The 21722-nt window shown below is 38.7% G+C and overlaps 1 protein-coding gene across 1 annotated transcript in view; it reads right to left on the reverse strand.

Moving 5' to 3' along the window:
- Window positions 1-21722, reverse strand: part of cntnap2a (contactin associated protein 2a) — a 573759-nt gene that overhangs the window by 42380 nt on the left and 509657 nt on the right. Inside the window, exons 17-19 of the mRNA XM_079806533.1 lie at window positions 12942-13160; window positions 6557-6793; window positions 3172-3405 (exon numbers count right to left, since the gene is read on the reverse strand). Of these exons, the coding sequence (XP_079662659.1) occupies window positions 3172-3405; window positions 6557-6793; window positions 12942-13160 (690 nt within the window). The remainder of the gene's footprint in view (window positions 1-3171; window positions 3406-6556; window positions 6794-12941; window positions 13161-21722) is intronic.

The following is a 21722-nucleotide window of genomic DNA, read 5'->3' on the forward strand; positions in this document are numbered from 1 at the left end:
AGTTTCAGAACTGTTGTGGAACAACCATACAGACACATATGTATTGCGTCAGCATTCATACTTAATCAAGAACTGCAAAGACTAACCAGCTGCAATGCAATAGGTTCGCAATTTGTCCGTTCATACTGAAAGCAACAGTGTTATGCAATAACAGCTAATAAGAACACATTTGATTTTGAATATACAGACATGAGGAACAATGGACCCTTTTCACATTTCCGGGGTTCTCAGAAGCGGAAGTCAGAGTTGGTTAAACTTCTATAGTGGTGAACAGAAACTACAACAAATAAAATGTCAGCATTCCTATCTGCCCCAATGGTAAAAAAAAAAAATCCACAATAGAGGTTTCCTCTTTCCACAAGAGGAAAAAAAATATTGAGAGATTTATTACATTGGTCAGAAAAGAGAACAAAATTAGCTGTCACTCCTTTAGGCGTATTAGAAAAACTCACGTTGCAGCATGAACGAGTTCCCCTTCAGTCGGTCGCGTTCGACATACATCGGACGTCACCGACCAATTGGGGATCACTTCTGGGAGCCCTATCAGCTGTATACAGAATGGGCCAATGGCCATTGGTGTGCAAGATTTGCATCACACACTCCGCCCTGCAGCGCGGGTATAAATACAGAAGCGGATGCAGCGCACATTTGTCATTCACTTCGGAGCCGATTGTATGCGACTGAAGAGTGTTCCTGTTATTATACAGCGAGAGAAAAAGAGAATGAAGAGGAGAAGTTTTGCGTGTTGGTGTGAAGGCACAACAGCGAGGACCGCGAGCTCACTGAGAGAAAAACTGCTGTTATCACAGAAGCTCTGACGGTTTGATGGGAAGTTCCATGACAGTGAGTGCAAAACACAGGCTGCACTATTCCCTGTGTTTTTGCCGCGGCTATCTCCCTGTGTGCTTCAGCACGTTAAAGAGCTTTTCCCCAAAAAAAGAGTACACGGGTGTGACACTGCATCTATTTCCATGCATTGTGCATTAATTCCACCCGTGCGTTTCTGGATGCGGTCATTCCCTGTCACCAGCTGACGATCACAATCGTTGTTTTAAGTGTCTGGGCATTCAGCACGCTGAGGCAGTGTTTGTGGATAGTTGATGTACCCACTGCGGGAACATGACTATCTCGGCGTTGAGGTCGAGACTCACCTACCTTTGGGAAGACAGAGTCCCCTTACCTATACCCCGATCTAGAGCTATTACTGTTGGACAGCAGAATAGAGCTACTTCGGCGAATAGCCAGGGTTACGGTTAGGCAATCTCCGTGGGCCCCTAATCCCTCTGACAACACTGCTCCACGACCGAGTCCGTTGTGTACATCAGGTGCTGCGGAGAGTGCCCTTTGAACCATATCAGTCAGCAGAGTTGAAGAGGGTCTTTTGAGAGGGTAGGGGACCTGCAGGCATTTTCGGTTGATGAATCGTGCCTAGAGTTTGGGCCAGCCAACTCTCACATGATCCTGAGACCTCGGCCTGGATATGTACCCAAGGATCCCACCACTCCCTTCCAGGACCACATGGTGAACCAGCAAGCGTTGCCCTTGGAGGAGGCAGACCCAGCCCTGGCTTTTCTCTGTCCTGTCCGCACTCTGCGTTTATACGTGGACAGAACGCAAAGCTTCAGGACCTCAGAACAGCTCTTCATCCAGAGGCCAGCAGAAGGGAAAGGGTGTCTTCAGCGGATAGTGGATGCCATCACCTTGGCATAGCATACCCAAGGCATGCCTTGCCCGCTTTATTGCTCCAGTAAGTTCCCCAGCTAGGCAAACCCTGTTGAGTTCCTCCACCACCATATGGCTGTCAGATGTGGTGGAGCATCTGATGTCAGGCCCCATCCTGCCCAGGCCTTTTTTGGGGGGCAACCAGAATTGACCTTTGTGAGCAGTTGAATATTCTGGGACTATGTATCGATAAGAAGTTGCTAATCATCTGTCAAACATCTGCAAGCGTGCTGGACAGCGTCTTGGAGCTCTGCGTAGGATGGCCAACAAGCTTGATGTTAAAGGTAGGGCCAATGTCTATAAGGCACAAGTCAGGAGTACCATGGAGTACTCATGCCTTGCCTGGATGAACGCATCACAGACCACCCTTGGGCAGCTTGACAACATCCAGAAAAAGGCACTGAAAATCATTGGGGAGGATGAGGACACTGCCCAAAGGAAATATGCAATCAGCCAGCTCAGCCAACGTAGAACTGTTGCAGCAACAACTGTGCTTTTTAAAATGCACACTGAAAACTGTCCAGAGGATCTCAAAGCTCTGCCAGCTCCACCTGATCTCCCTTGCCGAACCACTCGGAGAGCACGACCAAGTCACGCCCTAAAACTCCCAAAGTCCAACACCAAATGCTTGGTGAGGAGCATTTCATTTGGCTGTAACAACTTGGAACTGCCTCCCCTGTGCTGTGGTAGGTGAAATCACCTCAAAGAATGTTCAGGCCTTCAAGAAGAGACTAAACAAACACCTACTCAGCTAAAAAACTGTAATCTCCTGATGCTTAATGTCACTTATCCTATATATCTAGTCCTGAGCAGCTGTAGATCACGATAGGCTCTCGGAACATTAACTGTTAATGCCTGCATAATCTGCATAAGCTTAAAAAAAAAAAAAAAAAAAAAAAAGTAGCGTAAGTGCACCGATGTGCTGCGCCCCCTGCTGAGCCCTGCCATCTCTGTCCGGTGTAGCCTCCCACCTAGGTTGGCCGGGGCCACCTAGAGACATATCGTATGTTGTACTGCCCAGATGGCCCTGCGCGTAGGATGTGGTCTCCACAGCGTCTCCTCGGGGCATGCTTTCCTAGCGTTATCCAATGCTGAGTGGGTCTAGTGGAACAGCAGCAGTAACTCTCCTTGTGCAAGTTCCTGCCCCAGAAGTGATCCCCAATTTGTCGGTGACGTCCAATGTATGTCTCCGTTCCCTCCATCAGGGAACGAGGGTTATACTGTATACGTAACCGAGACGCTTTCTGTAATTTAATGCCACGGTAAGAAAAAACAAGTAGTTTTATAAATGTACATAAATGAAAAAATACCAAAATATAAAAAACTTTGCTAGATTTATGATTATAATAACTGTTGAAATGTATTGTCACAGTCTGTAAAAAGGGTCTTTGGATCAATGAGATTTTAGCCTTTCATCTCATCTTTGCAATGCCTCAAACAACATCTTACCATTTTGATGGAGCACCACGGCCATGTAATCCTGGGTCTTTGAGCTGACATAGACCAGAAGGCTGGGAGAAGTAGAGGTGCTAAAGCTGAAAGTCAGGTCTTCACGTGTCAAGTTGGTCTCAACGGGCAGGTTGTGGATAACGCTCTTCTCGTCCAGGCTGGAGGCTGCAGCCACCACTTCAGGTACCAGATTATACTTGACCAGTGTTCCTGCCTCAAAGAAACCGCCAACGTCTGGAAAAGAATGAGGTGTTTCTTCAGACTATATTGACATTTAGGGAACATTCTTGTTGGTTCTATAACAATTCTTATAAACAACCATATTTGAGAGTTAGGTTAGGCTATGTTACCAGCTGATTGGTTGATTGTAATCCATTACATACCTTTCTATCAAAGTTATCAGACATTATCAAGATTAATTTGTTCTGACACAGTTTAACTCTGAGTTCTTCTCAAATTGTATTACCATTTTCTGAACTATAGCGAATAAACTGCGATAATATGAGAAAATGTTGAAGGTTTCTGAATAAATTTTGGTTCGACTGTATAAATGTATGTATATATGTGTATACAGTGTATGTATATAGCCTGAAAAAGTGAAGTGAAGTGCACAATGGAGATTGTGACATATATCAAATATGGATTGTATTGTGAGGTTGCTGGTGATACCTAGTTCAAGTTAAATCTATGAATCTTTACAGGAATGCTGTTTGAGGACCAACAAAAGATGTTGAACCTAGAACACATCATACTTCTGGCAAAATCATGGCCGTCATTCAATAAATGTGCACTGGGAATATGTAAGTGATGTCTAAGTTGGCCATCTGCAGTAGAAGGGCAAGGAAACTGACATTACCGACATGTTTTGTATTCATGAGGGGCTTCTTCAACAGCTATAAAACCAAGAGGACACTTTCCTATTACCTTTTTACTTGAGGGGAGAACAAAGGTCCTTACATGGATCGTTTAACCTGACTGCTAGGACGTGTGTGCAAGTGTGTGTAGATTTGTCTTACACAGAAACAGTATAAACAACGCAGGATTTGTTGCATATGGGGTGGAACAGGGAGAATCATGGGAAATCAACATGGGTAATGAAGTAAATACACACAAGGGTAAAAAGAGAGAGAGAACGAACATGACAATGTGCACCCGCACCGAATATCTCATGTACACAGAGGCAAGGCGGGTTTATCTGCTATTCATGGCATTCTCTCATTCAGCCGTTTTACCCCCGGGAACAAAGCGCTAAGTACAAATGAGCTTTGTACAAATGCTGTATCGGAAGCAGGAAGGAAATCAGTGCAGAGACTATAGATTGGTTTAATTATTTGCTGCAAGGCCCTTGAGTAATCTTTGCATTTCTTCCAGGCTGGACTGTGGGGTTCAGAGGCAACAGAGACAGGACTACCATGTTTTAATACCACTGGGACAAAAGCCTCGACACAGCGGGAGCATGAAATGCAGGGTAAGGATGGTACAGATATTCGGAATTACAGTTCTGTGATTTGTTCTGAGGACTAATAACTTTTCAGGCCCTGGAGTGGATCCTTTATCTACTGTACTACTACTGCTTTAAAGTCGCAATGAAACAGAAGTAGTGACAGATCTTTCAGAAAAAATGTAGGGTGGCGACTTGGTAATATGCATTGGCTGTTGATTGGATTTTGAGATGTTGGTGTGTTGGAAATATTGATGTCAATTTTTCTTTTAACATACAATAATATTCACGGCTTTTCAAAACAACATTTTACCCATATTGAGTATCACTGTATGGAGAAAAAAAAATCTTCTTTTGTGTTCTGTAAAAGATTTAAAATCATACAGGTTTGGAACAACATGAGGGTGAGTAAATGATGACACAATTTTACAGTTTTTCTAAATCGCTTTGGCATAATCGCTTTGGCACAATCGCTTAATATTCTCTTAACTGTAAGTTCAATTGTCACAACTGTTTGCTGGAACATCAGAACTCTATAGCATGTCTGCAAAATGTAATTACTCACCCAAAACATTTAATTCATGCTTCAAAACAGTTATTGTGTCAGTAAATTGACCAATCCTACTAAAATAAAAAGTGTTTTTGTCATCGCGTGTGCCACACTGGTCAAAATATTTAGATGTTATTGGCCACCATTTATACAAATTTCATGTTTTTTTTTTCTTCTGTTGACACTAACTGCTTTCTATTCTATACAAAAATGTCAGTTTTGTCTAGCTGAATGCTCTTGTGGATCACACTGAGCTTTTTACTGTAAATACAGATTCAGACAGTAGGTATAAATTGACTGGGAAAAGTCAATAATGTAGTACAGAAAAAGAAAATCAACATTTGTATTTATACAGTTCTTTTTTGTTGTTGTTGAAGAAATTAGTTATTTAGTGTGTGTGTGCGTGTGTTGCAATTTAACAAACATTCCATGTCATAAATATTTATAGAATATAACATGTCTGACAGATTTTGAACACTGAACAACGAATGTTTATAGGTTGTGAAGAGTTTGACAGCTTCACTGAGAATCAACTAATTAGTTTTGATCAACAAGCCTTGTGCATTTAGTCACTGTGCTAATTGTAGACAATTGTACTAACTCTTTTGCACACGTGCCAAAACAAATACAATTTGCTTAAATCAATAAGAAATTCTAATCTGATGTGAACAAGAAACTAAATGTTCAGAGATCTGAACTTATTGTTTTTTAGAAAAAAAAAAGTCTAATTCAAGAATTGAGAGAAAGCGACTTAGAAAAACTGTAATGTTTGGGTGAACTTACCATTTATGTCCAGAACAATGCAACAAATAGCATATGATGTGAAAAGAAAGGCATCACATTCACGGCTACGAATTCAAGTGAAGCAGCACAGAGAAGAGATTCCTCTTCCTGGAGTGAAAGTGTTGTATTGAGCCACAGATGTAAGGCAGCCTGTGGGAGCAATTGCACTGACCCAGAGGCAAAGAATCTGAGAGAATTCGATATTGACTGCAATACCCTAGACGGCACAAGTAAATATGTGTAAAATGGAAATGTGAGTTAAAACTTTGCAATTACAAGGTTGTTCATGCATATTTCAAATGTTGAAAGCTAAGGGCAACCATCTGAGTCTCTAGCTCGTAACGAGTCGCCATCTTTAAACAGAGGGCATGCAGTTTGATGGAGGTCCTGACACAGAGCATAAATTACAGAAAAGTCCTGTTCATGTCAGCGATGCTATTACTAAATTCAAATGAGGGAGGCGGAGCTTAAATGCAAAGAGTGGCTCTCAGTGATTCCAGTCTGTAATGTACCATTTTGAAGTTTAACAAACAAGTTGTTCAGTGTCATATCTCTGATTAAGGTGTATAAACTTCACAGAAAAGTTTTCATTTGTTATTATCCATACTGACCTTTCGAACAGAAAGGCCCATCATAAGCAGTGGTGGTGCAGTCACAGGAATAGCCGTTGTATTTCTCCACACACTTGCCACCATTACGGCAATACATCCCAAAACTGGTGCAGTGACCTGAACATCCAGGCTTCACACCAGGAGTGATTTTTGCCCTCTCTTCTAAATCAAGGGTTACCCCGTTCATCTTCAGAGAGCGGATGCATCCGAGAAATCCTCTCTGTCCTCCGGCTGCACCTAGATGAGAAATCGAAACAAAGACAAGTCAATATTTTGCTTGACAATGGTCTTAATAAAGCAAAAGGGGCACAACAGAATGACTTGATCCTTCATGTTCATTGCAGGCTCAACAACAAGCTTTAAAATAAAAGGTTAAATGAGAAACATTCAGTCTCAGCCAATAGTTGATTCCCCTTTTGTGTGCTTCATTCATTATGGCATGGACCATTCAATACAACAGACCTTGGAAAAATTAGACACCATTAGAGTTCCACTTCCAGGAGAAAATAAACATTCACCAATTGCTCAATGCTGTGCCCGGACATCTTTTCATTACAGGAAACTGCCCAGTTAAACAGAAATCATACAATCATTTGCTAGATTAATGCTAGATTAATAGTAAGTGTCCTGGCAGGATGTATCAATTATTTTATAATGGTAAATAATATAAACATACCACAAGTACAAACCTACTACAATTTATCACGCTGCCAAACAAGGAAAGCTTTTTATTCCTCCAGAGAAATGGTATGGATTGGAGTATCTATAGATTAGAGACATTGCAGGCTGCTTATGCTTTACAGACAACATATGACATTTTCAAAGTTTTCTAAACTCAATTTAACTCAAACTCACACTAACAGGGGAGTTTTCATTGATATGGCAGCCTGGTTGTCCATTTAATACAAAACAAACTCCAAAGTGAATCCCATGCTAATAAACCTTAGTGGAACTCTTATCATCAAATGTACAGTAAATATGCTGCACAATTATAAAATGAAAGACACAATGTCTCATGTTTCAAGGACGAATGCGAGATAAACACGTTTTAATTAAACATTTTATTTATACTTCGACGCATGATTGTTCCAACTTAGCAGGCTATTTCTTATGCCCTTGTTACAGAAGAATGAACTTTTACAAAACATTTTTCCCAAGCATTGTTTTAATAAACAAGATTTGTGTTAACATTTGAAAGTACAGTAACATGAATGTAATGAGTGAGGAAAGAGGCTATGTCAAGCTTTTAAACCCCTTCAGAAGTTCACTCCCTCCATCTCTGATGAGCCCTGAATTGGAAATTATTTTCTAATGAAACCGTAATGAATTAGCATATTACATTTATTAGACCATCCTGCCCAGTGGAATATTTTTTCTGCTTTTACCTTTGCCTTGTACAGGCTGTTTGAAGCCATATATTACAGCAAAGATCACCTATCACAGACAGACAGACAGACAGACAGACATAATGATAGTACGATAACAGACAGACAGGACAGAGACAGACAGACAGACAGACAGACAGACAGACAGACAGACAGACAGACAGACAGACAGACAGACAGACAGACAGACAGACAGACAGACAGACAGACAGACAGACAGACAGACAGACAGACAGACAGACAGATAGATAGATAGATAGATAGATAGATAGATAGATAGATAGATAGATAGATAGATAGATAGATAGATAGATAGATAGATAGATAGATAGATAGATAGATAGATAGATAGATAATCTAAGTTTGTTAGGGTACATTTTACGAAAAGTTACCTACTGTCCTGACAGGCCCATGATGCTGGCTTCCCTTTGGAGAATGAATACCGCCCAGACGTGCAAGCAATGAAAGAAAGAAATATAACACCAAAATATAAAATAATAAAATATAATAATGAAAAAAAAAAAAAAAAAATTATATATAGATATATAAAAATAATAAGAAACTAATTAAAAAAACATGCAGTGATGAGAAACTTAATGCATTAGCTTCAAAGAGAAGACAAAAAGAAAATACATGGCAAGAAATAACGTGATGGTGGATAGTAGAGAAGAACTAAACATTCATGTAAACAGTCAATGCCGGCATATTATAATACCTGGAACTAATGCAAACGTGTAAGTGACTGTTAAATCAAAGGTCTGCTTGTTATTGGAGATGAAGAAAAAGACAATAAAGAACGGGCAAGCATTTAATCCTCCATTAAATATAAAGAGGCCACTATAAATGCAAAAAAAATTCAAATAGACACAAGCATCCATGGGTGAAAGGAAGTAGAAGGCAATCTGCTTTATCAATAAATTATGGCATGGGACTAAATGGTGCTAAAGAAGTGAGCACAAAGCAATTCATAAGCAGAGGAGAGGAGACCGGAGAGAGGCTTGACAGGTCTGAACATCTCCACCCCTGCCCACTCAGCAGATATAAACCAATTAGTTTTCCCACTGAGGGTCTGGGTCTAAAGACTGAGAGCTGCTCTCCGCAAACAGTCACATCAACATTTTACATTTCTACTGAAACAATGGACAGGGATTAGAAAACCTTTAACATTATTTTGAACTGCAAGGCTCATTACACATAACCCTAGTGTGCTTGATAATGAAATTGAGATGCCAGTCCAACATTCTTCCGAATAAGTCCAGAATAAGAATGAAAATTTCATGTGCTCCAGCATGGGACAACATGCAAATGAGACCTAGAGAGGGTTACGGCTTGGACTGGGCAATATATTGAATATTAATCCGTGATTTTGCTGGTTCCAAAAGAAATATCACATGCTCAAAGTCTAGTGTGATCTTCTCTTTAAGCTATGCTTGTTTCAAGATCCAATATTCGAATACCATCTCATTTAAACTTTAATGGCAAAGAAGCAGCTAGGTTTGGTAAGAATTATTTATTCATGAATCAGTTCACACTGTCCATTTCAATAAAGAAACTCCCAGCACTGATATATATATTTTTGGTGAAGTTTGTAGGTGAATATTGATGATGATTATTTCTTTGTTATACTGAAATAAAAATAATTAATCTAAAAGATCTATAAAATTATATATAAATAAGAAATACATTTTAATAAATAAAAAATTCTAATACAATTATAGTACAAACATTAATACTACTACTACTACTACTACTACTACTACTACTACTAATAATAATAATAATACACCTGTATAGTTTCTATGTTGGAGAATCTTGCTTTACAAAATCAATTAATAACTTCGATATCAATCAAAACATTTATGGAAACCTGGAATTTTTTCGTGATGTCAAGCTTTAAATATGCAAGCTAGACAAGCTTTCTAAAAGCTTTCTCAAGAGAGCCATAGGGGTGCGTTATCTTCCTCTTTCCTAATGAGCGTCAAAGTCATTTGATGAAAAGAATAAGTCAAAGCACAAAATGGCACAATGAAAGCCCAAAGCCATTCTGATAATTGCCTCATGAGTGACAAAGCTTTTTCACACGTTTAAAGCAACAAAAAGACTCCTTGCTAATGTTAGCATAGCACACATGAAACCATTATTAGTAACATTCCCTGCTGTGCCCAAGACATTTTTCAGCCATATTCAGTCAAACCCATTTTAAACTTTTACAGTGGACTTTTTTCATACTTCGGAGGTGAATAGGTTCCCCAGGGTTCCGTGTCATTTAGAGTGCTGACTATAAATACATTTTCACATTCAGACACACGAGAACAGAGCGCCGTGCGCAAGAACTCCGAGAAACAGCCGATTTCTCAGCAAAAACAGCGAGACACAGGGAGAAAAAAACTGAGAAAGCGATAGAGAAAGAGAAAAGAGAATAATTCAAACTCAACAGAACTTTTTTGAGTACACTCTTAAAAATAAAGGTTACAAAAGGGAGTTTTGCGCACTAAACAAGCTGACCAAGCTTGCTGAAAAGATGGGTCTCGGTCCGCTTCCAAACAAACTCTGGTGTGGTTTGATTAAATATGAACGCAACATGGACCAAAGACATGTAAACGAACCAAAAACAGGGAGATGAGACCCTAAAAAGGATAGAACGCTCACGCATACCTGTGTTGCCCATCACAGTTCAGCACAGGGATCAGAACCCATCTCCTCTCAGCAGATTGTTTGCGTGTTTTGACTCCTTTACACTCTTCATGAGTTCTCAGCTGGTCAAAAAAACCATCATATAGGCTATATGCATACAAGGAGCACATTTATCCCAGCACTGCTTTGGATATTTGGTAAGTTCCGTCTCAAAATAGGCAATGCGTCATAAAAACTTTGATAAAAACTTTGACTTCATCTTCATTTTTTTTTAAAAGTTTGATGATAAAAATGCCAATCTGAACGATAAGTGGATCAAGACTACTTTTTTTTGTTAGGTATGGATGGACCAAACGAATCAAGTGAACCTAACTACAAGTGTGAACACAACAATTAACAGAACCAAACTATTTTTTTTATATGTTCATGTGAAGAACATTTTAATAATCTAAAGAACCCTTTTCAATTATAAAGAACCTTTTGTGGAATGGAATGGTACATGATCAGGGCTTGACATTAACTTTTTTTGCCCACCAGCCACTGTGGCTACTGGTTTCACAGTTAGTAGCCACTCAGTATTTTCACTGTTATCTTTCACTGTTCAATATATCTCTTAATTTGGCAGCAGGTATATTAGGCTGCTGTCACTTTAAGACCTGACGCACGGATCCATTATACTGTTACACATGCATTTTCTTTCTCAACTGTTTACGTTCACTTAAAACATAAACAAAAAGACAGGCATTTGGACATTATTTTGTGTGTATACTTGACAAAGTGCAATAAGGCAGCGAAAACAAACTCAAGATGGTTTTATGTGTGTGGACGTTGAGTGTGAGCACAAAATCTGCAGAAATAAGTAAATTAATAAATTAGTAAAATTACGTGCAATATGGGCAATCCCACAGCGAAATTCAAGCCCTGTAACAGCACCAATACTCATCCGGAGCAAATGAAACGAGTGAGTGAGGTGAGGCTGGGTTTGTGTGTCAACTCACTGTCGGAGAGATCATGAGAGAGTGAGAAAGCGCAGCTGGTATCATGTATCTATTCTGCGGAAAACGAGTATTGGGAGCATTTCAGTATCGAAAAATCTATATTTTTGACAACAGTAAATTGCACTTAGTTTGTTATATCAAATGTATTTTTAAAAGACTACAATACAGGGCTCTAGAATCTAGACACAGGTGCGACTAACTTTCTCAGTCGGTCGCACTGACTTACAATTTGGCCACACCCTTTCTTTATATTAATCATAATGACCTTACATGTTAAATAATTGTTCACTTAATTTGTATATGCTGGTTTTGCATTGATGTAAAGGTTGACAGTGACTAAAAGCTTGATATTTTCAAAATATTTGAAAATATCTGAACATTGTTTCCAACAAGCATAAATTTAAAAGAAAACATTATTAAAATAATATATAGCATATAACAAAAGTATTATGTGATTAAAAACACTGAAAATAATATTATTTGATTATTTACATGGCAATGTGTCACTGCAGCCACAATAGCCCTGTATGGCAGATCTATCGCTTTTATTTCGTTTTTCTTTATTATTCAAAATATTCACAAACTTGTTGGCTATGTCATCAACTACCTGATATTCAGATTCTCAAATACATGTAAGTGAATGGGTTTTGTTGTTGAAAAAACTTTATAATGATTAGATTTATAATATGTTAGTTGATCTATAAAGAGCGATGGGCGCCGCCATAGTTTGTGCCGCAGTTCAGAAAATTGGATCTGTCAGAGTTACAACACATAAATTCATCCACTTCTCCCGAAATACATGAAAGTAAGTGGCTTGTGAAGTGACGCAACGCACTGAACGTTCTAATCACACCGGTGTGATTGTACATGTCAAAGGGTAAACGGAGGACATGTGCCAGACAGGTACCAAAACAACCTGAACATTATGCACTCGCACCAATGTGACCGTGTGAACATTATCAAAAAATTATTGCATTTGCAACCATTTTGGTCACAGTCTAAAGGAAAAAATGTATATACAATTCAACCAAGTGGCTAGTAGGAGTGACTGCGTTACACACCACTGCTGAAATCCACCTGCATTTGGCGGGTTGACGGGTGTTAATGTTAAGCCCTTTATATTATGTATGATAATGAAGAAAGATCCTCTTTTTATCCATTTGAATCAGATTTTCAAGAGCCCATCAATAACATTAGGAATGACTACAAAAGAACAACAGAACAGCATCCTCCAACGATATAACTGTAAGTATGAACAGGCTTAAGGCTTCAGTATAGGGTGGGCGTATGGAAAAGTGTGTTTTTCTGAAGTCCTCACCCACATGAATCCATATATACTCTATATGTGGATGTGCATGCGGCCCTTACCCACATACAGCTGGCTGTAGAGCTCCAGGCGTGTGTGTCCCTGTGTAGGTGCAGGTCTGACCTCCTTGTATTTCTGGTCTAGTTGAAGAATGGCCTCTTTAGTGTTCCTCTCTGCGCTGACCTGATGCCACTGGTCGTCGTTCAGTGGGGTCGGAGAGTACACGTTCAGTTCCACCGGCCCGTTTCCTACATCGAATGAAAACGACACCACCATTGGGGCTATAGAGAAAAACAAACAGACAGAGAGACCATTTAAACTATTATAATACTGAGCATATTAGAATGATTTCAGAAGGATCATGTGACACTGAAGACTGAAGTAATGGCTGCTGAAATTTCAGCTTTGCCATCAAAAGGGATACATTACATTTTTAAATATATTCATATAGAAAAGGTTATAACCATAAAATGTAATAATATTTCATAATATTACTGTTTTACGGTATTTTTTATCAAATAAATTCAACCTTTGTGAGCAGAAGAGACTTCTTTGAATATTTAAAAATCGTAATTAATCCGAACCCCCCAAAAAATATTTTTTATATGAAAAATAAGAAAAATGTAAGCATAAAAAATAATGTGGACACAGATTTTAAATGTGCATTACCTTAAATGTGATGGTTTGCTTATCAGATTGGTTTCTATGTATTGTTTGCAGTTTGTATTGTTAATTTAAAATCTTTATTAATGCTTATTTCTCTTACATTTTAATTAATTCACTCACTGAATAATTACTTGAAATGTCAACCACAGGTAGTTCTGCATTTAAATGGCTCGTTTGATGTTCATATATTATTGTTTTTTCTCAATAATTGTTTGGCAGAACAACAATCCAATGTTGTGACTTAAAATGCAGAATTACCAAACTCATAAGACTGCTTCACTCAGGTATGTCATTAAAATTCCTCTTAACAGCTCTAAACTGAGTTGGAGAGTGTGTCGTGCTGAATTCATTTTAGGCCACAACAGCTTTTAATGAGTAAGTGTTGCATATTCTCCTACATAAACAGTGAAGATTGACAGCTGTACTCCTGCAGGAGGAGATGGTATTTATGGCAGGAGAAAAGAGAAGAGAGGAGAGGTGTGTTTGAGCCATGACTGCTGTGGCATGTCATGTTTGGCCCCAGAGGGCCAGGCCTCTTGGGGTTTAACCCTTGATAAATTTAGAAACATCCACCTGACAGCCAAGACATGTCATCGCAACAGTATCATCATTCACCCTCAATCCAATGCTATACTCTCAGACACAAACAATGTAGTATGATTGTGTTCAATGACTGCATAGTACACTATATCGCCAAACGTTTTGGGATGCTTGCCTTTACATGCACATTAACTTTAATGACATCCCATTCTTAATCCATAGGGTTTAATATGGAGTTGGCCCTTTGCAGCTATAACAGCTTCAACTCTTCTGGGAAGGCTTTACACAAGGTTTAGGAGTGTGTTTATGGACATTTTTGACCATTCTTCTAGAAGCGCATTTGTGAGGTCACGCACTGATGTTGGACAAGAAGGCCTGGCTCGCAGTCGCCGCTCTAATTCATCCCAAAGGTGTTCGATCAGGTTGAGGTCAGGACTGTGCAAGCCAGTCAAGTTCCATCCATGTCTTTATGGACCTTGCTTTGTGTACTGGTGTGCAGTCATGTTGGAACAGGAAGGGGCCATCCCCAAACTATTCTCACAAAGTTGGGAGCATGAAATTGTCCAAAATGTCTTGGTATGCTGAAGCATTAAGAATTCCTTTCCCTGGAACTAAGGGGCCAAGCCCAATCCATGAAAAAACAACCCCACACCATAACCCCCCCTCCACCAAACTTTACACTTGGCACAACGCAGTCAGGCAACTACAGTTCTCCTGGCAACCGCCAAGCCCAGACTCGTCCATCAGATTGCCAGACAGAGAAGTGTGATTAGTCACTCCAGAGAACACGTCTCCACTGCTCTAGAGTCCAGTGGTGGCGTGCTTTACCACTGCATCCGACGCTTTGCATTGCACTTGGTGATGTAAGGCTTGGATGCAGTTGCTCGGCCATGGAAACCCATTCAATGAAGCTCCCTGTGCGCCTGACCCCGCTCTGTGATTTTATGTGTTTTGAGTTGCTGTTGTTCCAAATTGCTTCCACTTTGTTATAATACCACTAACAGTTGATTTAGTATTGAGAAAATTGCCCGAATGGACTTATTGCACGGGCGGCAACCTATCACGGTACCACCTTTGAATTCACTGAGCTCCTTAGAGCGACCCATTCTTTCACAAATGTTTGTAGAAGCAGTGTACAAGGTGCTTGATTTTTTTATAGCTGTGGCCATGGAAGTGATTGGAACACCTGAATTCAATGATTTGGAGGGGTGTCCCAATACTTTTTGCAATATAGTGTATATCTGATGAGAAGACACTCTCATATATCCATGACGCCACAGATGATATACCTAAAGCAAGTGCATCTAATGCTCAGACAGCTATAGTTGGTGTCATGATTCAAGACACCTTTGAAATGTTATGTACAACACACATTTATTATAATGGAGTTTCTAGATTTATGGAGGTATTAACCAATCAAATCATTTATATTTGTGAATCAACAACAAGGGATAACAGTCTCAATTTCTTAAAAATACAAAACTGCATTAAAATATTATTATATGCAGGATACACATGTAAACAGCTAATTTACATATGCATTAAAATACAGATACTACCGTTCTAAACATATTTAATATCTAAACATTTATTCAGCATTTATGCATTAAATTGATCAGATGTGATCACAAAATCTTTTATATTGTTACAAAAAATTATATTTCAAAAACAATTTATATTTCAAATTATATAATTATATTTTCATTTTATTATGCTGTTCTTTTGAACTTTCTATTCATTAAAGAATCCTGAAAAAGAATTGTACTCCACAAAAATGCTAAGCAGCACAACTGTTTTCGACAGTGATAGTAATATGAAATGTTTCTTGAGCAGAAAATCAGCATATTAGAATGATTTCTGAAGGATCATGTGATACTGAAGACTGGAGTAATGATGCTGAAAATTCAGATTCAGAAATACAGAATATATATTCAAATGGAAAAAAAAGATGTATTAAAATTTGCAATAATAGTTCCCAATATAACTGTTTTACTGTATTTTTGAACAAATAAATGCAGCCTTGGTGAGCATAAGCGACTTTTCAAAAATATTTAAAAAAAAATCTCAAACTTTTGAATGGTAGTGTACAAAATGATATGTGTGGACTTAAAACAGAGTATGAGAACCTTAAGATATTCTGTTTCCTGTACCATGGACTAAATTGTAGCATTTTCTTATTGGTTTCGGTTCACGTTCACAAGGCAACATTTCAAAACAGACCAAAACTTGTTAATGAAAGTCACACGCAAACAGTTCCCTCATTGGTCAGAATGGTATATTCTAAAGTTTAGCTCATTTTAGTGACATTTCCAGATTGCAAGATGAAAATGAGGGCTTTCATGACTTTTATAGCACCATGGGGTAAATATCAATTTACAATTAACAACATGACACACACAAATATATATATATACACACTGCACAGAGCCAAAAAAACAAAGCCTGCCATTTACACACTGAAGTGAAATTATTTAAAAGGACAAACCTGGCTTCTAGTCAAATATATGTCTCTAAATTTATTGGTGACCGGCTCCGTTCGGCAGGGGTTACTATGGCTGCACAGATGCTGAAGGCAAGAGCTAAATTGGATCTGCTTTGTGTCGGCAGCGCGGTGAGCCTGCAGTGATAGCCCGCCACTGCTATTGTCACCATCTAGGAAGCTAAGAGAAGTGCTGTGAGTATGATATGATATCAAGTGTGGCAGCTGAGGGACACAACGAAAAACAACTTATTTGTGCCATTACATATTTTTTTCTACAACTATCTGATATTGTGCCTCTAGTCAGTTTTATTTGTTGTTTATGCAAAACATGAAATCAGTTAATGTTCAGTGTGGAAGCTCTTGGAGGTCTGTTTTCTGCTTTGTGGCAGGTGTTCCTGCTGCTCTCAGTAGGGGGTGCTGTTTTACTGTTCTACAATCTGATGCAGATGTTGCAGGAATTGGAGATCCACAGAGCCACCTGTTCATCTCAGATTCTGAACGGAAGGAGGGAAACTATGACAGTCAGTCAGCACACCTGACCTCTGTCAGTGAGCAAAGGCTGAGTGCCATAAAGTTGGTCTGTTCCATCAGAACAAAAGAACATAGTTGTGGTGCATTATAGCTCATGAGCAGACATTACACAAATAAACATACATTATATATTCTATATATAAACTTATATTTATAATGCAGTTATATGGGTGCTTCTTCAGCTAGACTTGTTTAGCTTAGTGTACTATAGCCATCTAAAAAGTAACTTTTTAGTAACACTGGACATACATCAGATCCAGACCCAAATATAATAATAATAATAATAATAATAATAATAATAATAATAATAATAATAATAATAATAAATATAGCTGCAAGCAGCAATACCGGGGCCAAGCGCAAAGAAGAAGACAAGACATGCCAAAATGGCTGGCAGTGTCAGATCAACTGGAGCAATGAGCAATTAATCACGTTTTAAGATGATTTTAAGCAAAAGGCTGAAAATGCATTGTAGTCTGAGAGTGTCAGACCAACTGCAACAATTAACAATTATACAGTTTAAGAAGAATAGGCAAAATGGCTGAAATATCATATATTGAGTCACTGATAATGTAAGTTAATGGTTTATCACTTTTGACCAATAGGTGGCACAGATACGAAATTGATGTGGTGTGTTCAGAATAAGGGAACAATGACACATGCAAAGTTTGATGCCAATATGTCAAAGCATTGCAGAGATACAGCCTCAAGAGTAATTTTGGCATAATGGTTCAACTTCGTCGCTGCGGTTTACAAAAACGGTTTCATCTATTGATGCAAAATCCCTAACTTTTTGTTGACACAGTCTGAAGATGATACGATTCGATTTTGGTGGAAATTGGACAAACGGTCTAGGATGAGTTTGAAAAAGTAGGTTTTGATCAAATAAGAACATTGAGGACAGGATGTTTGACCAAATATGGAAAAATTTGTATCTCTGTTCTCGGCATGAGCCAATGACTGTATTATGACCAGTTTCATTAAACTAGGCTAATTTAATCAAAAGTTATTAGCATGTTTGTAAATTTTGTTATAACCTCTGACCACAAGGTGGCACTGCCCCAAAACGTTTTGAGTACCTTCAAAGCATGGTGCGGAAGACATGATTTTTGGACAAACAGTTCAAAAGTTATAAGCAAAAATAGCCATTTTTTGTATCTCCGGACCAGTAGGTGGCGCTGCGCCGAAACGCTGCATGTTGATTCAGGTCATGCTTGTGATGACATATACCAAGATTGGTTTGAATACGATAAAGCGTTGTGGAGATATAGGCTTATGAGTGTTTTTGCAACCGCTACGCAAAATTTGTGTGCGCGTTTATCGAAAACGATTTGACAAATCAACTTGATTTGCAAGATTTTTTGTCAGCATGGTCTGAAGATGATCTGGTTCAATTTTCATGCAAATCGGACAAACCGTCTAGGACGAGTTCGTAAAAGTAGGTTTTTTGGAAAATTAAAAATGGTGGGGAAATTATCATGACCGAAAATGACATCATAGGTTGCAATTGAATCGGCATGAGCCAATGACTCTATTATGACCAGTTTCAATATACTAGGCTAATTTAATCAAAAGTTATTAGCATTTTTGTCAAGTTTGTTATATCTTTTGACCACAAGGTGGCACTGTCCTAAAACTTTTTGAGTACCTTCAGGGCATAGCATGGAAGTAACATACCGAGTTTAGTAACAATATACTAATGCATTTGTAAAATATAGCATTTTTTTACAAAATTCAAAATGGCCGACAGCCAAAATGGCCGATATGGTAAAATTGAATATCAGACGACTCGACATGCCGTCCTGAATGTAACGAGACCACTTTTATGATTTTTGGACAAACAGTTCAGAAGTTATAAGCAAAAATAGCAATTTTTCGTATCTCCGGACCAGTAGGTGGCGCTGCGCCGAAACGCTGTATGTTGCCTCAAGTCATGCTTGTGATGACATGTACCAAGTTTGGTTTGAATACGATAAAGCGTTGCGGAGATATTGCCTTAAGAGTGTTTTTGCAACCGCTACGTAAAATTTGTTTGCGCGTTTATCGCAAATGATTTGACGAATCAACTTGATTTGCACGATTTTTTGTCAGCATGGTCTGAAGATGATCTGGTTCAATTTTCGTGCAAATCGGACAAACCGTCTAGGACGAGTTCGTAAAAGTAGGTTTTTCGGAAAATTCAAAATGGCGGGAAAATTTTTATGACGGAAAATGACGTCATAGGGTGCAATCGAATTGTCTTGAGCCAAGGAATCAGAAGAAAAAAGAATTTTGTTTCTAGCCCTTATGGTTCAAAAGTTATTAGCATAAACATGAGTCAAATTTTGGACTGATGGTGGCGCTAGAGGGATTGAGTTTGAGACTCCAAATTTGCTACGGTGACATTTCAGACTGTCCTCTATTAGTGTGCCAAATTTCACAACTTTTTACCATACGGTTCTATGGGCTGCCATAGACTTCGTGGCGGAAGAAGAAGAAGAAGAAGAAGAAGAAGATGATTAATAATAATAAGAACGGGAACGGTTTCAATAGGTGCCTTCGCACCTTCGGTGCTTGGCCCCTAAATAATAACAAGCAGCAATACCGGGGCCAAGCGCAAAGAAGAAGACAAGACATGCCAAAATGGCTGGCAGTGTCAGATCAACTGGAGCAATGAGCAATTAATCACATTTTAAGATGATTTTAGGCAAAAGGCTGAAAAACGCATTGTAGTCTGAGAGTGTCAGACCAACTGCAACAATTAACAATTATACAGTTTAAGAAGATTAGGCAAAATGGCTGAAATATCATATATTGAGTCACTGATAATGTAAGTTAATGGTTTATCACTTTTGACCAATAGGTGGCACAGATACGAAATTGATGTGGTGTGGTCAGAATAAGGGAACAATGACACATGCAAAGTTTGATGCCAATATGTCAAAGCATTGCAGAGATACAGCCTCAAGAGTAATTTTGGCATAATGGCTCAACTTCGTCGCTGCGGTTTACAAAAACGGTTTCATCTATTGATGCAAAATCCCTAACTTTTTGTTGACACAGTCTGAAGATGATACGATTCGATTTTGGTGGAAATTGGACAAACGGTCTAGGATGAGTTTGAAAAAGTAGGTTTTGATCAAATAAGAACATTGAGGACAGGATGTTTGACCAAATATGGAAAAATTTGTATCTCTGTTCTCGGCATGAGCCAATGACTGTATTATGACCAGTTTCATTAAACTAGGCTAATTTAATCAAAAGTTATTAGCATGTTTGTAAATTTTGTTATAACCTCTGACCACAAGGTGGCACTGCCCCAAAACGTTTTGAGTACCTTCAAAGCATGGTGCGGAAGACATGATTTTTGGACAAACAGTTCAAAAGTTATAAGCAAAAATAGCCATTTTTTGTATCTCCGGACCAGTAGGTGGCGCTGCGCCGAAACGCTGCATGTTGCTTCAGGTCATGCTTGTGATGACATATACCAAGATTGGTTTGAATACGATAAAGCGTTGTGGAGATATAGGCTTATGAGTGTTTTTGCAACCGCTACGCAAAATTTGTGTGCGCGTTTATCGAAAACGATTTGACAAATCAACTTGATTTGCAAGATTTTTTGTCAGCATGGTCTGAAGATGATCTGGTTCAATTTTCGTGCAAATCGGACAAACCGTCTAGGACGAGTTCGTAAAAGTAGGTTTTTTGGAAAATTAAAAATGGCGGGGAAATTATCATGACCGAAAATGACATCATAGGTTGCAATTGAATCGGCATGAGCCAATGACTCTATTATGACCAGTTTCAATATACTAGGCTAATTTAATTAAAAGTTATTAGCATTTTTGTCAAGTTTGTTATATCTTTTGACCACAAGGTGGCACTGCCCTAAAACTTTTTGAGTACCTTCAGGGCATAGCAAGGAAGTCACATACCGAGTTTAGTAACAATATACTAATGCATTTGTAAAATATCGCATTTTTTGACAAAATTCAAAATGGCCGACAGCCAAAATGGCCGATATGGTAAAATTGAATATCAGACGACTCGGCATGCCGTCCTGAATGTAACGAGACCACTTTTATGATTTTTGGACAAACAGTTCAGAAGTTATAAGCAAAAATAGCAATTTTTCGTATCTCCGGACCAGTAGGTGGCGCTGCGCCGAAACGCTGTATGTTGCCTCAAGTCATGCTTGTGATGACATGTACCAAGTTTGGTTTAAATACGATAAAGCGTTGCGGAGATATTGCCTTAAGAGTGTTTTTGCAACCGCTACGTAAAATTTGTTTGCGCGTTTATCGCAAATGATTTGACGAATCAACTTGATTTGCAAGATTTTTTGTCAGCATGGTCTGAAGATGATCTGGATCAATTTTCGTGCAAATCGGATGAACCGTCTAGGACGAGTTCGTAAAAGTAGGTTTTTCGGAAAATTAAAAATGGCGGGAAAATTTTTATGACGGAAAATGACGTCATAGGGTGCAATCGAATCGCCTTGAGCCAAGGAATCAGAGGAAAAAAGAATTTTGTTTCTAGCCCTTATGGTTCAAAAGTTATTAGCATAAACATGAGTCAAATTTTGGACTGATGGTGGCGCTAGAGGGATTGAGTTTGAGACTCCAAATTTGCTACGGTGACATTT

The sequence above is a fragment of the Gobio gobio genome, assembly GCF_949357685.1.
Source record: "Gobio gobio genome assembly, chromosome: 23".
In the NCBI taxonomy this organism is placed as follows: Eukaryota; Metazoa; Chordata; class Actinopteri; order Cypriniformes; family Gobionidae; genus Gobio; species Gobio gobio.